The sequence below is a fragment of the Yarrowia lipolytica genome, chromosome 1F (genome assembly GCF_001761485.1).
Source record: "Yarrowia lipolytica chromosome 1F, complete sequence".
In the NCBI taxonomy this organism is placed as follows: domain Eukaryota; kingdom Fungi; phylum Ascomycota; class Dipodascomycetes; order Dipodascales; genus Yarrowia; species Yarrowia lipolytica.
The window spans coordinates 2612877-2631515 of NC_090775.1; the positions used below are offsets into that span (position 1 = coordinate 2612877).

Consider the following 18639-nt stretch of genomic DNA (forward strand, 5'->3'; position numbering starts at 1 on the left):
TGGGAGTCCTGACCAAGTTGCAGTACATGATTTACGTCCTTTATGAAGGGTGGAGAAAGGGGTTTTAAGAGGAGCTTGGGGGGCTTCATCGGCATTGTAACACCCGACTCTGTGATGTGATAAGCGACGCTTGCAAAGTGGTGATAGTTTCGGTGGAATTTTCACATCTTGCCTAGATCTCAGATACGCCACAGACACATGACGGCAAGTGCAATAATAACTCACTGTACAGAAAGATACGGCAATACGCACATTAGAAATTATTATACCTTTCCTCAATCCGATCCGGGTATACTTGTATATTCAAGAGCTGCCCTGAGATGATGGCGAGTGTGTCAATCACCCCTTCTGCGGATCACAGGTGCATGAAAAAAGTGCCTGCTCCGAGTCTTAAATGAATGGGCTGCTTAAATGAGTGGGCTGTACAATGGCGTAAATGATCAGAAGAGGTAGCCATTTCGCTCAAATGAATCACCGGAAGATGAGATATGCATGTGATCAGTTCTCACATTCTATCTTTGTTAAATATATAGCCAATTACCCTCATTTCAGTACGATGTAGCACGCGTGCTTGTATGGTTATTTCCCAGTAATAAACGATCACCATGCAGAGGACTGGAAACTCCGACAAATCACACTAACGGTGCACTAACGGCCACAGTGGCGGAGTCTACACACGGGACTGTAGGTACAAGTAGATGTACAAATAAACATATAATTAAAATAACAGCATACACAGCTCTCTCGGTCGTATCCAAGACATTCCTGTCGAATGCATCCAATAAATAGTAGCAGTCGCATGAGACTGATACAGTGACGATGATGCAGTCACGCGCAGATAGTGGCAGTCGGGTGGTGGATAGACTGACGGAAAACAGTGGCCTTCTCTCGCACCTCAAAATCACTCTGCCCTATCCTAAGGGTTGAACTGCAACTTGAAGGCCTTGTCGTGGTTCTTGACGGCGTAAACAAAGTCGACGATAATCTCGGACTCTCGCACGGGCTGGGCCATGAAATGCTTCTTGGCGGCGGATGCAAGCTCGGGCTTGTTGACTCGAGTTCGGTGCTTGTAGCTCCACGTTTTCTTTCCCATGGGTCCGCTCAGAAGGTAACCGTTGAGGGTCAGAGCCGAGGGAGCCTGCAGCTTGTGCAGCGACTTGTATTTTCGCAGCGACTCGAGAGGCAGTGTGTCGAAGTTCATGGCCTCGCCGGCTGTCATGGTGGCTGGGGGCTGGTTGAGCTGCTGTTGTTTTTCGAGCATTTCTCGCTCCTTGTCGGCCCGCTCTTTTTCTTTCTGCAGAGCGGCGGCTGATGTGGCGGCGGGGGGCTTTCGAGGACCGCCTCGGTTGGCGGAGGGCGTGCTGGCGACCTCGCTGGAGGTTTTTGTGGCTTTAGCGGGAGGCATTTTTCAGTGACAAGGTGGTGTATGGTGTGGTTTGTAACGATGGTTGATTTGCACAATGCAAGGGGATGCACGAAATGAGCTTAATTATGGCACGTGATTCAAATCTTAATTTGACAACATGAGAAACAGCTCGCAAAGAGGACTCGAAAATGACGATATAGAAACGAAAAGTGTTGTTTTTTTCGTGCGAGACGACGGTTATGGTCAGTACTGGGCCTTTGTTAACCCTTCACCGGTCGGTATTTGATTTATATAGTCGATCTGCACATTCTAGGGCTCAAATCGGTGATTGCATACGCTTGGAGTAATATGCAAGGTCTGGGTCCTAAATTCAGAATGTATGACCCTCCCATCATCATTGTAAAGTGGCTCGCAAAGTCTTCTTCCTTTCACAGCTCCCCAAGGATAAATCATCGCAACATACAAAGGATATAGTGCCATTGAGCCTAAATGAAATAGGCTCGGAACACAATCAATTTGTTGTTTGGGGGGCAGAAAGAGAGAATGTCGTTTTGGACACTGCCAGAGAGTCGGTTGTACTGTTGACGCGGTCACATTCAGGTATCGTTGGATGCAGCCTGACAATGGGAATCTTCAAGTGATAATTCGACAACAATCGCAGAGACTCACAGTTCCATCGTCATGTAGCTACGGTACCGTTGCAGTCACGTGATTTGGCATATACTACCGCTCCGGACTCCATGTCGTACATACTGTACTGGTAATTAGAGCACCATGGAGTTCCAACAAGGCGATATAGGACGATCGCAACTTGAAGCTGGATACACAAGTCTACCGCAGAAGAGACATATCCTTTTGTAATATGCCCAATGGTCGATCTTTATCATACACACTTGTACAGTTGCTGTAACCCGCTACAATAAGCGTTTTCCAACTTACAAAGTTGAGATCTCCTGCTGTCCAATAAGGAATGGACACTGACTGTACTGACTGTGTACGACACAGACTAACCAAAAGGAAGGCACGATGTACTGTAGTTCTTCCGAACCCATCTTACAACACTTTTTCTTCCGAACCCATCTTACAACAAAGTTCTTCCGAACCCATCTTACAACACTGTCTGTCTATTATGAGCACTTAAACACACAAGAAACATGAGTCTGACGTTATCCCTTCTGAAGAAGTCTGTGCGAGTACCTACTGAACCGACATCGTACTTTCGTTGTGCAGATGTATGGGTAAGTAAGTAGTCGTATTTGTAGTACTTGTATACAGCTCGTCTCCGACTGCTACACACAATACAATTGTAGAAGAAATGACTGCTTGCGTAGTTTTCTTCTGCGATTAGTCGTGTCATTGTCATTGTACAAGTAGAAGCGCCCCGTACAAACTACACCGGATTGTCCACTCTTGCTACAGGTATACCGAAGATCTCCGCACACTATCTTGTGCACCATTTTGAAGACTCTTGTACTTACAATTCGCTCCATTCATACAGCTGTTGTACTAATCTAATCAGCTATGGCAAACGTTGAGAGCTCTTAAAACTTCTTACCCCACATGATCATCTGGAGCTGGTCGTAGATGGACAGCACACCGGCACCAGCAACACCTCGCAGAATGTTGGCTCCACATCCCTTGAACAGAGCTCCGACACCCTCAGCAGCCACAATCTTGGTGAAGGCATCAATGGAAGACTTGTACTTGACCTTCTGTCCAGAAGTCATCATCATTCGTCGTCGCACAGTATCCAGAGGGTAGGAGGCGGTAGAGGCACCGGTGGTGACAACCCAACCAAGAAGGAAGGAGGCCAGGAAGTTACCCTCGAGAGGTCCGACAAGAACAATGGGCTTAAGGGTATCGTAAAGACCAAAGTACAGACCTCGATAAACAACAATACCGATAACAGAGGGGACAAAACCTCGGTACAGACCCTGGACACCGTCAGACTTGATGGTCTGGACATACACGTCAATCAGACCCTTGAACTGCCGCTGGCCCTCAACGGGCTTACCATCGGGGCCCTTGGTGACAGACTTGGCGTCGTTGGCAAGTCGAGTTCGGGCGAAATCGAGAGAGTAGACAAAGAACAGAGATGTGGCACCAGCCATACCACCAGAGGCGATGTTACCGTACAGAGTAAGCCAGAAGCCATCCTTCTTTCTGTTGTAGCCAAACATAGCCTTGAACTTGTCTCGGAAGGCGAAGTTAAGAGCCTGAGTGGGGAAGTATCGGATAACGTTGGCGGTGTTACCTCGCCAGAAAGAAGCCAGACCCTCCTCTCCCCAAGTTCGTCGGAAACAGTCAATGATACCCTTGTAAGGTCGAGACAGACGACCCTGCTTGATCATCTCCTCCTGGTTTTGGAGCAGCAGCTTGACTCGCTCGATGGGAGCGGCGGCGGTCTTAGACACGGCGGCAGACACACCTCCCATGAGGAAATCAATCCAGAAATGTTGAGTCTGGGTTAGTACTTCACGTCGGATGATAACTCTTGGCATCAACCAGTAAGCGGCAGATTATGGGGATCATCTCAACTAGAGAGGCATTGACTTCATAAGTAGCTCCAATTGTGCTCAACAGCCCACCCTCGGAACTCTTCACCTTCAATTAGTAGCGAGAACCCTGCATAATCTGCTGCATGATAATGCAGCTCTGGGTCCATTGAGTCTTGTCTGTTGTACTTGTACTCACATCGGAACTTCCACCCATTGCGATAGTTTTTGTATAAGTGGCGAGAAAAAAGAGTCGACAAATACGTGGACACAAAAGGCGCCTTTTTTTCAGCAACTATCCAACTTATATAGTCCTGTCTTTGGCAGTTAGCAAACACCAAAGTAGTCTAAGCTAAACCTTGCAGAGGGGGGTCCGGTGGAAAGAAAGAGGGTCAATCCGGAGTTTTGGATGGCCATTAATAACAAATATAGCCGGGAAACAACATCTACGGTCGCAGAGACGTCAATTGAATGCCCCGGCTTACTCAAACATATCCCTCATCACCCCAATCAACCACCGTCCATGTATGATTGCTAACCTGGGCTGCACTCTATGCATAATCTCACAGGCAGGATGCGGCATTATTTGCACGCTATTGGAGAAGAGCCATGTGGGTAGTCGGTGAATTATTCCCGTTAGACGCTTGGAGCACGTCATTGATCGTATTCCACCATCTCCTGTGCATGACGTGTGTACTCCGCTTAAGACCAGTTCTTCTTGTCGGAGCTACTAAACCTCTCATAAATGGACCGTGGGAAATACCTCGATAATACACGTGCAATTGCTCTTGAAGACTAACGTGGCTTAAAAAAACACCTTATTGGTTGCCCAGAGAGAGAGCTGGAAGGGTGGATATTTCTGAGCACTCTATACGGAAGTTTAGGTTTAGGGTTGAAACCGCACCTTGGAAGGAACAGGTTGTCGACGGAGAAATGGCGGGCTGGACGGATGGAGACAAGAGTTAGCGTTTGGCAAGTGCAATAGAGTTGGGTGTGAAATATGACTGGAGTCTTTTTTTTTTTTTTGGTTTCAGCATAATATATATCAAGTGTGTATACTTTAATACTGACAAGTAATGAAACACGTTTCGACCTCCCCCAAACCACCTATAGACATGTATGGATATCTATATGTATATGTACCATCTCCCGCTCTATCCCCTACCCTAACCCGTCAGGGGATTTAAGGGTTGAGTGCAGGAGTGCAGGTTAGGGGATGACCCCTCCAGGCAGGGGACAGATGGCAAAGTCAGGTTTTTCCGTGATTACGCGGGGTGGCGCACAAGGCGCAGATGTTGATGGGAGGGGACAGAAGATGGTATAGTGGAGATGTTGAGAGGTGGGGAGGGGTTACTGGGTATGAGGGAAAGTAGGGTTAGGGCGAATTATCCCCCTTTTCACGCTACTGTGCCGGAATTCGGCCTTAGAAGCTCTAGTTCTCTCTATTCTTCATTTAGGTCTAAGCCCTGTCCAATAGTTTGCACGTGTATGATAATCTGCGGGTCTAGAATTATGTTAAGCTTCCTCCAGAGGTGTATTTATCTCCGTCTTTTGAGACCACGGTGTCTGAGTGAGCGTGTACCAGTAGGGTAACTCTTTTGAGGGGCTTTCGAATTATGTTGAGAGTCACAGATAAACGTCTTGTCGCGCCCCCACTCTTTTGTATGGTTCCAAACAAATTGTTTATGGTATTCGGCGTTGGTATCATGCACGTTAACCTAGTTTTATCTGATGTAATGAGAGATATATAGCTTGCGGAATAGTGTTCCGATTGAGTTGGGAGTAGATTCAGTGGAAAGCTCTCCTTTTTAGCTTTCGATTGATATGCTTCACGTGACCATATCTCCCCCGCACCATGCGCCAAATCACCCCTAGCTGCACCTAACCCTAGCCATGCAGATGTAACAGTGAAAAAATCCGAAGGCCACCATTCTGCCTTGTACAACACCATGACCAACGAAGAAACGCCGTTGATTGACAAGCGGGAGGCCTCTTTGTCGCGGGAGAACAGCTCATCCCGGGGCAGAGGGTACCGCAGCTCTTCTGCTGGCAAGCACTATCCTCGAGGACGAGACGAGACCACTGAAGAGGAGAGAGGCTCAGGGAGACGATCGTCCGAGACAATTGATCCTCGATACAACAGCACCCGACGACCTTCCAGTGCCAGTGTTCTTGGAATTGAGCGAGGGGGTCCCCGGGAGCATCTAAGCATCCATGTTGATGAGGAGAGAGAGGGGCGAGACTTTGGATCTTCTCCTACTTCCCCTTGCCTTTCTCGAGCTCAGTCTCCTATCAGACGACGGACTCTGTACTCGCCCATTCCTCTCGCTCCTGGAGCCTTTGGACAGGCACTGCATACTCTCAACTCCATGTCTTCTCTGCCTACCCGAGAAGAGCGTCTTTCGCAGCTCAATCAGCTCACGGAACTGCGTCCTTTCCGGCTGATTGGCTACTCTCGTCCTCTCACCAACTGGGAGGTGTACCGTAGCGACAGCGAGATGCGGAAGGGCAAGTCTGCCGGAGTACGGCGGTTCTACGATAACCAAGACGAGCTCATTGACCGGTTTGAAGCCGTGGACAAGATTCTGGACTCTGGAATCCACCACACGCTTCTTAGAACCTACGGAACCGATCTGGTGGATGTAGACGAGAACTCCACGCCGGAATTCAGACAGGGAGTGCCTGCTAACATCCATGAAGATCTTGAATGGGGCACTTCTCGAGTTGAGTCTCAGACGGACATTATGATCGCCATCTACGTCAATTTCTTCATCAACACAGTTCTCCTGGCTGGTAAACTGTGCGTTGCATTCCTGACAAACTCGCTGTCCGTTGTTGCTTCCGTCGTAGACTCCGTTCTGGACTTTATGTCGACCCTCATCATCTGGCTCAGTACCAGACTTGTCGACAGAAAGGACTGGGAGAGTCAACAGAGCTATCCCGTTGGTCGATCGCGTCTGGAACCCATCGGTGTTCTGGTCTTCAGTATTCTCATTGTTCTGTCGTTTTTGCAGGTCGGAAAAGCGTCAGTAGAACGACTCATCTCAGGAGATCACTCCACCGTCGATGTGGGTATCCCTGCTTTGGCCGTCATGTCCCTAACCATCATCGTCAAGCTGTTTTGCTGGGTCTGGTGCCGAAGATCGCCTTCTTCTGCTGTCCAGGCTCTCGCCCAGGACGCCATGACCGATATCGTGTTCAACACTTTTTCGATCGTGTTCCCCCTGGCCGGCCAGCACCTGGACATTTGGTGGCTGGATCCCATTGGAGCCATCTTCCTGTGTCTCTACATTATCTATTCCTGGGGAGCTACAGGTCTAGAACACATTGACAACCTATCTGGCGCGGCAGCTGACCCGGCAGACCGCCAGATGGTGTTGTACATGTGCATGCGTTTCGCAGACTCCATCCGAGAAGTTTCTGCGCTCAACGTGTACCACGCCGGAGACCGTCACGTGGTCGAGGTCGACATTGTCCTCGACTGCACCTCTCTTAGAGACGGTCACGACATTGGCGAGGCTCTTCAGTACGCCATCGAGACGCTTCCTTTCGTGGAGCGAGCCTTTGTGCATCTCGACTACCGAAGAGACAACTACGCCGGACATATCCCGAGGTAAGGGGCCATTTCGTTTTAAAAAACTTAGCCAGTGGTCCAGTGACAATGTGCGCGAAAGCACACGTCCGTGACATAAGTCGGTACCGGATCTTCCAGCCGCAACACTCTACCTCCAGTCCAAACGGGCTATATAATATGTATCAATTTTTTCCACTCAGTAAACGATCACCGAACTGTACTGATATGGTGTGTGCATAATAGTTGGTGCGTCAAACAACATGAAAATGTTAAGTAAACATTGGTGTACATTACTTGGAAACATCAGTAATCACTAGCGCTGTAAACCCTCGCTTAAGTAAATTCATATTGTGCTTTGGCATTGTCGTTATCATACAACAAATAAAACAGCCATGAGCAGATCAGTCAACAGTTCAGTTAATGCTGCCAAAGCAAGTAACTCCCTCCAAACATCATCGACAGCATTGACACAGATGAGTATAGACACATCCCAAACATATACGACACACTCTGGATAACTAATAATATATAATGTACACTCTGTTGTACACTTTGAATGTCGCTAAGAACATAACATCGCTTTATACAGAGGACATGTATCCCTTCAGTGACACCCATACCATATAATTTTATGGCCAGGCTTCCTAAATGGCAGGAATTCGATCTGGGAGGTTCGAGTGGACTGAGTCCAATCTGGCAACGTTGCGCAAACGAAAAAACGCGCACCGTCGTGGCATAATACCTCCGTGAGTTTTTGATCGAAGAATCAAAACTGGATGCGACATGCACCAGACTATATACTCGTGAGAGATCGGTAGGGTAACTCCCACTATGCATCAGGACCAGACCCTATTATACGCCGTCCACGATATGACATGTGTACTTACAAGATGTGATATGGGACAAGTGAATTTGTCAATTAGTTGGTCGTTTTTAAATATGAATATATTAACTGGTTTCATCAGATAATATTATGCTACTGTCGAAATTTCAACATCATTGCGTGATTATGAGTCACTCAAAAATGATCCATCCATTGTACCATCGATAGATCTAACTTCAAGAATATGCAGCTCTTTTATGTGTGCCTGAACCAGCCTTTTTGCGAACATTACTGCTTCAATATTGTCTGTTTACTTTCCGTTGACTCTGGAAGCATTTTCGACATCATATTATTATTCTTTGCGACGAGGTCATCAGTTTGATTCCACTCTCCTGTATATGATTATGTAATCAATTACCCTGTCAACTCTATTTTTACCCGCCACCATCATCGACTATGCTTATTAAGCTTTCCGAACCATACCAACCAACATGAAGGGGCTTCGATTTGGGCAGCTCAGATCGTTTCACACGGCGCTTCGAGCGCTCGAGGCCAACAAAAAGTCGGAGGGCTCGCGACTCTTGCCCGTCAAGATGCTCTCACACCCTCTGGGAGTGTTTCAGAAGCCCGAATCAGGCGATCCCCATTACTTTGTGGATGAAAGAACCTGGAAGGAGTGGGGCCGAGACGTCCGAGACAAGGAGAAGCATATGAAGAAGCGAAAGGAGCTGATGGAGGAGTTTGGAGAGTCGCGATTCCGGGACATGAAGGAATTGAGACAGCACAATGGTAAACAGTGGTTGTCTCCAGCAGCATTTTTCCGGGCTGAAAAGTCTCGATACATGCCAAACTTTCTGGGACGAACTCTGGCCAGCCCCCAGATTGTTTCAACTACAGATACCCTGGAGGGCAACGTGTCGATTGTGCGGATGTTCACTTCTGTGTTTGGAGAGGAGCATGCTCGATCTTATGTTACCAACGCTGACCGGTATCTCGACAAGTTTGATCTGGTTCAGAACCGAGACTTCCAGATTGTCAACTTCAACATTCCCGAGAACAAAATCAAGTCATGGATGCTGAGCTGGTACGTGGGATCCATGGCCAAGAAGTGTCCTCCTGATGAGCGAAAGCGATACTTCATCATTGAGCATCTCGGCAAGCTGATGCGGGGTATCAAGAATGCCATTGGCCATACTAACGTCTACACTGGCTACGTCTATGTTGTGGATCAGAAGTGTCGAATTCGATGGGCTGCTTCTGGTCTGGCTACCGAGACTGATCGAGAGACTCTGTGGAAGACTGTGCGAGCTCTTTCAAAGAATGGGCCCGACGGCTTGAAGCCGAAGGTTGAAGAGGACGATGACGATATCGAGTAATGTATATAGGTTTCACTGGTCGTCCAGTCCATGAATGAAGATGAATTCAGCAAGCCCACATGCTTGTGGGCCGTTTCCTTTACTTTAGGGGAATGCGTTAAATCTACGTAGTACCAATGACAAGTTTCGTACTCTAGAGAGGTTGGCTGGGCTATCCGATGACTCAATCTGCATTTACGTACAGTACTGTAGATGATTACAGGTTAATTTCAAGTGGGCTTGTACGAGTGCAGTACAAATTTACTCAAGCTCGTGGTTGTCTATACTTCAACTATTGCACACTCACTGAGCTCCTATCACTTGCAATAATTGGAGTGCACGTTCATGGTTTCAAACGTACTGTAGATCGGAATTACCAAACCACACTCCCTCGTGAATTCACTAGCCACTGTTAGCTCCTTAAAACTCTGGGTACAGTATGTACTGTAACATGAACTTCACCAGATATTGTACCGCATGTACCCACGGCGGTCCATAGCCACCGCATACCCCTGAACCCTGTCACGCGTGCAATCTCAAGTGACCGTTTGGCAAAGTCAATTAACTCCTAAAATGCTGGAACTACAAGTAAATTGCCGACTGTCTGAGGTTGCCGCTGCTCCAGAGCTCTCACTGTCTTGCCCCAAAGCTAAGCTAGTCCGGAAAGCGGGGCCTGTCGGAGCTACTCCTTCCGTTTTAGTGTCGGAGTTGCCAAGAGGGTAGGCAGCATTATTTAGCGACTTGTAGCCAGCAGAGTACATACACTTGTTTTTGCAGCGTCAACGACACAAAAACCCTCATCACTAAAAACGCCGGTTTCTGGAGCTCTGCGACACAAACCGCATATCTCCAGAAATACACCGACAGTTGCAGCAAAGCCAAACTCCGACGACTAACTCCGACCAACCCACCGCCAGTCATGAGACATTTATTAAAGTTTGCATATACATTATCTAATCACTCATCGCCACCAGAGTCACCCGGTACAAAACCAGTGACGCGGACTGCAACTCTCCCCCAACCCCTGCAAATGACATCGTACCTGCGAGGCACGCGAAAGGCCCTGGAACGGGCGCCCCACCGCCTGTTTGGCAACAAGTCCGTGGAAGATCGAGTGATTGTGGAATGGGCCAAGGATTTCAAGGTGGCCCAAGATGCGCTTCATTTCCTGACCCACGAGCTCACAACCTGGACCGAGACATGGAAGAAGCTGCTGGACTCGCAGGCGGACTTTGCTACCGTCTTCGCAGAGCTGTACAGACCCATTGTCGAGGACAAACACAACTTTAAGGAACCCCAGGTGACGCCAAAGTCCGTGTTGGCGTACGTGACCGACTACGAGCATCTGGCTCAGGATCTGGCTGTGGCGCTGCTGCCATTGACCGAGAGCCTGTGCTCAGTAGCCTGCGACCGCATCAACACGGTCCGGTCTCAATTGGAGTCCATTGAGAAACGCCTAACCAAACGAGCCCACAAAAAGATTGACTACGATAAGGCGTCCGAGTCGCTACACAAGGCCATCAAGAAGAGCACAAACTCCGAAAAGGATAAGCTGCATATCGACACTCTTCAGGCCCGATTCGACGAGGCCACGGAAATCTTCATGGCCATTGATGGCGAGGTAAGAACCCAAGTGCCTCAATACCTGGCCATGCTCTCAGAGTTCCTGAACCCCTTCACTACCTGGATCTTCTACCAGCAGATGACCATCTACGAGCTGCTGCAGGAGAAAATCCTCGAATTCAGTGTCACCCAGGGTCTTACTGAGTGCTCCTCGGTGCACCCCCAGAGCGAATCGTTCCGAGAGATCTCAGAATGCTGGAGAGACCGGTTCCCTGATCCCCTGAACCGAGCGGAGGAGGGACTCAAGACGATCCGAGGAGGAGAGACTGTGAAGACAGACTACGACGACTGGGACAGTGAAAAGCACTTCTACACCGGAGAGCGTCACGCACAGTTCTTCGAAAAAGCCAAGGATGACATTACGGCAACCACCATGGGCCTTGTGGATAAGGCCCAGAAGCCGTTCCATCACGACAAGCCTGTGCTGTTCTCGTCGGATCAGGGTTTGTTCCAGGGTGAAGCTGACCCTCTTGGATTGATAGGAGGAGACTCTAGCTTGACTCCCGTGACGTCCTACGATGGAGGGTCGGGTACCAAACTCACCCCTCAGTTGACGCCACAGAGCTCGCCTCTCAAACAAACCCATTCCCCTCTCAAGACCCCAGCGTCACCAATAACTCGACGGTCTCGAGCGTTTTCTAACCTCTCCAACGTGTCAACGTCCACTAACGCCAACTCCGGCCCTACTCCCATCACATGTCGCCTGGAGGAAAGATATCCCAGTGACGTGACTCGTCGTGCTCGTGCGTGGTCTTCTTCGTCCGCCAGAGCACTATCGCCTCATCACATGACCCTTGAAGAGGTGCGTAAGAGTTGGGCTCCTGAAGGCGAGGACGTGGAGATGCTCAACGAGGAGGAGTCGGGGACTCCATCGTTCGGCTCTGTGATTGCATTGTTCCCGTTTTCAGGCCAGCAACCTGGAGACGTGGCGTTCGAGAAGGGCGACACTCTCAAGCTGCTGTACAACGCTGAGAATGAGGATTGGTGGGTGGGACAGACCAAGGATGGACGCTACGGCTTCTTTCCCCGAAACAGAGTCGGAATGGTGTAGGTCTCCGCTAGTGTGGATTCGACCTAGATAGTAGATGATGACGAAGTAGATGCATAATGGATAAGATTGGTAGGAAAAGAGACTTTGAACAGTACGTAGGTTGTTGCTGTCTTGGATCATAGATGATCATTAGTGCTGCAGTAGTGTCGCATTGGTGCTTTTCTGGTAGATTACAGTTGGAGATTTGTATCTGGTATTAAAGCTTGCGAGACCACACTGCATGTGGTTCTGAAGCCGTTCGAGAAGTGCAACGTCATTACGTAGTTGAATGTATCGACAAGTGCGGTCATCTTCCCATTCTGGAGCTTTCTTCTTCTTCTCATCGCCTTCCATCTACAAGGAGAGCTGTTTCTCTGATGGGGACAGTGACCTCCACAACAGTAGATGAATGGATGGACCCATGTATCTTATTGTCTTTTTCGTTTTCGCCGCCTTTGCTATATATTTAAGCGCTTTTCTTTATAACAAGCGTAGTGGCTCCAAAACACTTTTTCTTGTTTGGCACAACCGTTGTTGTCGAGTTGAGTTTCACTGAGTAGCAGACTCCAACATATACATTTAGGAGCTCCAGGACGAAAATGTGAGGATGGGAACTTCAGAAATGTGATATTTTACATTTTTTCGTACCATCTTTCCATTTGCTACCATTTTGTTCTTGAGGCTATGAATCTTAAGGGGGGCAAGTATGAAGGGAACGTTCAATTCAAATATCACAGCACACAAATGCATAATAGTGGCATATACCATTCAGAAAGATTGCCAAGAGTTGAATAATGTAACCTTTGTTCTTTCTAGTGCAAAAGTAACCTTTTAGATATCTCTTAGGGTCTCTGATTATTGAGCCAGAGCTGCAAACCAGTCTCCTCTGACATTTTCATCAGTAGTTTAAAACATGATATTCTTTTCTCATGCAGTCAGGACAGTGCTCATATAATGAATTTCTTGGGTATTTATTACTTCGTTAAACAAGAATTTGAAGTCCCCACGATGTTTCCTTCATTCTGCTTTCTGTTATGTAAATTGCTGTTGTTGACACTAGTGCACTATCATGTCTCATGTAGCACCCCATTTTGCGCCTGCAAGTTTTTGAAGTCAGCGGTTTCGAAACCTACAATCCCACCTATAGGAACCCTTTCAGTAGCGACTCTGTCTATAACATTCTTTCCCAGACTCTCACGACAACCTACAAGTAGAGCCGGAATATCAGAACCAACAATGTGCCAGGTACAAATATCCAGGTCTGGCTTGTGTATCATCTTGAACAAGTCAGGAAAATCGAAGTAGAAGTCGAAATAAATGAATATTTATTTATATATTGTAGCCTGAATCAAGTAGTTGAAGCCGTGCCAGTTTCGAATGAGACTTACTCTCCTACAAGTAGGGTTGATGACTACTGCACTCACCACTTCCCCCTTCTCAATGATCTCTCTAAAGCATAACTATGCTCCATGAACCTGGTTCGATGGCGGCAAGTATACATTTTTACCAGTCTTCCTATGTCGCTTTCACAGCACCCTGATGGCATTATCTGTCACGTGATAGTCACTTCCCCAGATTGTAAAATATGCTTTAGGTTCATGGGTTGGAGACAGGTTAGGAGCCTTTCTACAACATTTCACTTTAATATGTTCAAACTTGAACCCCTTTCATCAACTACAAGACTCTTATACTCGTTGCAATCGGCACTTCTCTAACCAAGAAACCTCGGTACGCCGTTTTAAGGGTCTTTCTCAATGTCCTACCACGTTAACCATATAGATCTCTCTCCAATCGCAATCACCGACTACCCAAGTGTAAATCAGTAACCAGGAGCTGACTTTGTGTTTTCTCGTAGCACATAGCACAAGTAAAGACGTATGGAACTGCCTCAGAAGGGTTTCCATCGGTCGCAACTTGCGATTGGCTTTAAACTAGGTTCGTCGGATGACAACGCTTATGTGAAGTAAACTGCGCCGATACCCTAAGAGATATTTTCGGTCCGATGAGATACCTTACAAAGACCGCTAGATTTAATTACAAGTAGGTCTGATATCCGAAGAAAAGGAAGAGGGGCCGTGTCTGCATCAACGACGGCAGTCTCCTGCAGGGGTCTGCTGGTTAATCCAAACGCAACCAAGTGCCGATATCCGTGAAACAGGCTGTTAACGGCCAGGTATATACGAAGAACAATGAGCTTCTTACTTAATCTCTATCGCACCATTGTTTTGATTCGAGGCCCGAGAACTCGCCGAGACATGAGAGGGTGGGGTGCAACTCCATGAAACACTGATGGCAAGGTACGGTAGACGCCCAAGACACAGTGGAGAGACTGCAGTGCAGGAGCACTGCCACGAATCTCGATAAGGTCGCGTTTCAAAAATGTGACATCGGGGTGGAGGAGGTCTATCAAAGGTTCTGTATATCTCAAGCCGTTTAATGGGCTTCTAGAGGAGCTTCTAGAAGGGTTCGATAATATACTTAAACGCGATGAGAATTCTCGCAAACGCCTAAAGTATTTGGCACGCATATTGCAACTACAAGTACTACAATCCCACTGGTCGATACACGAGATTTAGGGCACTGTGATCAGTCATAGCAAACATCTATGCCTTCGATCAAGCCTATATATATCATAGAAACGGCTATTAAGGGTACCTGCATGCATTTGGCCTAGTCATGGTACTACGTATGGACCCATCTACGTAGTTTATTCGTACAGAACCATGCCCAACTAACTACAAGTACATCGATCCACCACGTATCGAATACGCTTGCATACCAGCTGCCGTATCGTCTTTTCAAACCGGGCCAAAGCTACAGGTTGGTTCTACTGTTTTTCGCTCAACGTTTGGCTAGTCTCAAACCCACCATGGTGGTGCGGTAGTCTAGGTACGGGCACTAGCATACGACGAGATTTGGTACGATAGGGTCTTCGTTTGGAAAGACGGAAAGTGACGTCAGCGAAAATCCTAGAGGCATAAACGCTGTGAATACTCTCTACCCCGGTCTACGGATCTTCTGCTCACTCGAACTCTCCCCAAACGTACGAGAAGACAGATACATACACTTTTGAGTGTCCACTAGCGCGGAATGGTAACTCAATGTCGTTTCTTTTGTCCACTTGTTTCTCCTGTGCATGGTCCATGTTCATTTTGTGAACTGAATACGTTTTTAAAAATCGAATTTGAAATTAGGCGAAAGAACTGCGAGAGCTCTGGTGGGGTCATGTTGCCATTCTAACAGCATTGGTCGTCCCAATTATCAATATGGACTGTCTTTACCATGGCGTCCAATCTGAACACCATGTACAGTAGCGTCCCAACAGTGTTCCGGAACTATCTACACACGGCTGAGACACATTACGTGATAAAAGACGGCGTGTACGGACATGAGCACTTTGCCCCTTTTAAAGTCTTGCTACCATCAGCCCAGACTGTAACCCCAACCTCATGTGTCTGAAAGAGTCTTGACTTCGCCCACGGAGACCCTGAGGAGTTGAACAATCGAGTCTACGGTGCAGTGCATTAGTGTGGGAATAATCGCGCCAAAATCCAAGCCAACCACTTCCCGCGTGTACTAAGATCGTATTTTCCACTTGAGCGTCGTCATAATCGTCTTAAGGCTGGTTCTCGTCAACATGTTGGAGCACAATCTGCCGGAAGCAAGAATTTCAACGCCCTGTAGCAAGGGTTGGTCCTGTGATAATCAACAGACAAATTATGATCAGCTAGATTAGGACAAAGAGGGTCCCTTGATTGGTGTTTGTTGGGAATGGCGCATTCTGTTTAACAGCAATCTTTTACGAGCGTCTGGAGACCGACGGAGTGAGTTCGCGGATGCGCATGTCTTGATGACATTACTGGAATGAATCCTAGACGTGAAGAAGCCTGGACCTCAATTGAGAGAAGATATACAGTGATGATCAAGCCGAATGGTTTTCTATATACTTCCAAGTGAGCCATTTCAGTGAACAATTGAGACCTTCGTAGGTTTGGGGTAAATGCTTTTTCAGTTTCATATAACCTAGCTTGTTTGTGCACTAATTATTTCAAAATGGAAGAGAAATAAAAAGTCAGACAAAATTCCACTAGTGTACAAAGAATGCGTTTTTTTATTATTCACTTTGGATATCTAATCCATAGAAACGGCTACACTTTGTCTTTAATCACCGCTAAGGATTGCCCCATTGATCCCACTACTTTCCATCTCGCGAGGCTGAATATTACTCCGATCGTGACGGGGAGTTCGAATCCCTAATCTACGATTCTAGGTGTATCTATAAATCAAGTACTTGAGTCTGTAGCTCCATTCCTTCTCCGTTGAAGATGTTTGTCATATCATGCACAATGCATACCCTTTGTCACCCTAAACTGGGGATCATTTACAAGATTCTGAATAATATTTATACAGAAATTACGTAAAGCTGCTTCAGAATCCAATCTCTTTATCTCCAAAAGCATACGGCTCGTCCTTTAACCATCGTTTGCTGTCTACAGTGTACCAACCAATCCCATGAGTTTATCTTACGAGCATGCGTACAAGACAGGGCAGATTAGCTACTTGTAGTATGCAGACTAGGTATACCGGCTCGTGCAGGATATATCGTCCACATGCGCACATGCCGTACATAAAATTATCTCACTTCCCTGCTAGGGGGGTTATGCGCACATCCATCCAGTTGTGAAATTCCACTATATACTTAACGCTATTTACTGCCTGAACTATCGGCCATCCTATCTATACATAGAATAATGCTTCTCCTGTCTCAATCTATGCTCAACTTGATTCAGAACCCACTCCGGATACACTTCCTCCACGGTCATGGGGTTCTCGTCGCGCAAGACTAGTTCCTCATGCTTCTTCTGCTCGTCCTTGGTCATGACAACCACATTCTGCAGGTTAATAGGGCCCTCCTTTCTCCATCGCGAAAGCGACAGTCGCGAACATTCGCCTGAAATTACGGACTTGTTCTTGTATACCTCCTCGACAAGATAGCCGACGTCGGCTGAGTCAAAAGGAGCCGCAATTCGAATACCGTTTTCTCCGGTTCGACGCTTACTTTCCCGAGCCAGCTGGCCAACCAAGGTCTGCTGAATCTGGTCGTAGGCCTTGGGCTTGTGTCGGCTTTGAGTGACAATGTATTCAGGAATGCTGGCGTAATCCCCGATAGATGTAAGCACATGGGTGGCCATGGAGAGTCCAAAAATGGCAGGTAGGGAGCCCAGGACAGGCAGAATCCGCACACGGTACTGGGGTAGAACGGATAGCTCACCGACAGTTGTCTCGTTTTCCTCGTTCTTCTTTTCAAACTCAGAATCTTCCAAGGGAAGCAGTTTGGCTTCTCCTGGCTTCTCAGTCGAAAAGATCACAGGAATACCTTCGTAGACACCGAGCTTTCGAAGCTTGACTCGAGTGGCCTTGGAAAGGGGATCCTCGGCAGTCTGGGAGATGTCGGCAATACGGACTTGGGTGAAATCACTCTTGCATCCCGCACCCATGGACGAAATGACCTTGATATCACGGGACTTGCAGAAATGCAGCAGGTCCACCTTGGCGTCAATGTTGTCGATGCAGTCCAGCACCCAGTCGGGCTTGTCGCCGTTAACATAGATAAGTCGTTCGGCCATCTCAGTGTATTCTTGCTCGCTCTTACTCAGCTTGGCAGGCACCCACAGGTCCTGGACAGCCTCGATGTTGGCCCAGGGGACGACTCCGCTAAAGTACTGCTTCACAGACTCCACCTTGGGGATACCAACATGGGTTCTGCTGGCGGTGGCATGTCTGTTAAGAGACGAGAGAGTCACCTGGTCAAAGTCCACCAACCGCACGTTTCCAACACCAGATCGAAGCAGCATGGTAGCGGCCCAAGAGCCCACTCCTCCAGCACCCACGATAACCACCGAGGACTTTCGAATCACCTCCAGTCCGTCGTCACCGAAGAACACACGGGATCGCGCAAGCTGTTCAAGAATCAGCTCTTCCTGCTCGTCGTCAGAGGGAGCCAGGAAGGGCTTTGAAGCAGATGTGGATTTCGACGCTGACTCAGCAGGTTTTTGTGTTCGCACGTCGTCGTAGAAGTTGGGATTGCATTTTGTAAAGGTCAGCACGCAGGCGGTCGCCAGCGAACTGAGTGCAGCCGCCAGAGCCACCGTGGTCCAGCCGGGTTTGGACATTATGTGATGTTTGGTGTACAGATGGCCTGTGAGCTGATGTTCTGATCTGTAGTCATGCAGGTTTTTTTAGAGTTTGGAGACCGCGCTTGTGAGTAGGAGGAGTGTTGGAAGAGAGAGAAGAGATATGAGGTGGCTGGGGAGGACATAGAAGGAAATACTTGCTTTGACTGATTATTAGTTGAGATTAAGAAGCATGCCGA

General features: G+C 47.8%; 6 protein-coding genes across 6 annotated transcripts; 3 read left to right on the forward strand and 3 right to left on the reverse strand.

The window, feature by feature from the left end:
• Nucleotides 1-916: 916 nt before the first annotated feature.
• YALI1_F26142g (uncharacterized protein) lies at nucleotides 917-1405 on the reverse strand (the record flags this gene model as incomplete). Its single annotated transcript, XM_505632.1, has 1 exon — nucleotides 917-1405. The coding sequence occupies one exon, from the start codon at nucleotides 1403-1405 to the stop codon at nucleotides 917-919; it is 489 nt and encodes a 162-aa protein (XP_505632.1).
• Nucleotides 1406-2907: 1502 nt separating this feature from the next.
• On the reverse strand, nucleotides 2908-3867 carry YALI1_F26167g (ADP/ATP carrier protein; the record flags this gene model as incomplete). The annotated part of the gene is made up of 1 exon (XM_505633.3): nucleotides 2908-3867. One exon carries the CDS (start codon nucleotides 3865-3867, stop codon nucleotides 2908-2910), a length of 960 nt encoding a protein of 319 aa, XP_505633.2.
• Nucleotides 3868-5810: 1943 nt separating this feature from the next.
• YALI1_F26186g (uncharacterized protein) lies at nucleotides 5811-7478 on the forward strand (the record flags this gene model as incomplete). Its single annotated transcript, XM_505634.1, has 1 exon — nucleotides 5811-7478. The coding sequence occupies one exon, from the start codon at nucleotides 5811-5813 to the stop codon at nucleotides 7476-7478; it is 1668 nt and encodes a 555-aa protein (XP_505634.1).
• A 1271-nt stretch (nucleotides 7479-8749) lies between these two features.
• Nucleotides 8750-9634, forward strand: YALI1_F26216g (uncharacterized protein; the record flags this gene model as incomplete). The annotated part of the gene is made up of 1 exon (XM_505635.3): nucleotides 8750-9634. The coding sequence occupies one exon, from the start codon at nucleotides 8750-8752 to the stop codon at nucleotides 9632-9634; it is 885 nt and encodes a 294-aa protein (XP_505635.2).
• An 898-nt stretch (nucleotides 9635-10532) lies between these two features.
• On the forward strand, nucleotides 10533-12287 carry YALI1_F26234g (uncharacterized protein; the record flags this gene model as incomplete). The annotated part of the gene is made up of 1 exon (XM_505636.3): nucleotides 10533-12287. One exon carries the CDS (start codon nucleotides 10533-10535, stop codon nucleotides 12285-12287), a length of 1755 nt encoding a protein of 584 aa, XP_505636.3.
• A 4712-nt stretch (nucleotides 12288-16999) lies between these two features.
• Nucleotides 17000-18439, reverse strand: YALI1_F26313g (uncharacterized protein; the record flags this gene model as incomplete). The annotated part of the gene is made up of 1 exon (XM_505637.3): nucleotides 17000-18439. The coding sequence occupies one exon, from the start codon at nucleotides 18437-18439 to the stop codon at nucleotides 17000-17002; it is 1440 nt and encodes a 479-aa protein (XP_505637.2).
• Between the last annotated feature and the right edge of the window lie 200 nt (nucleotides 18440-18639).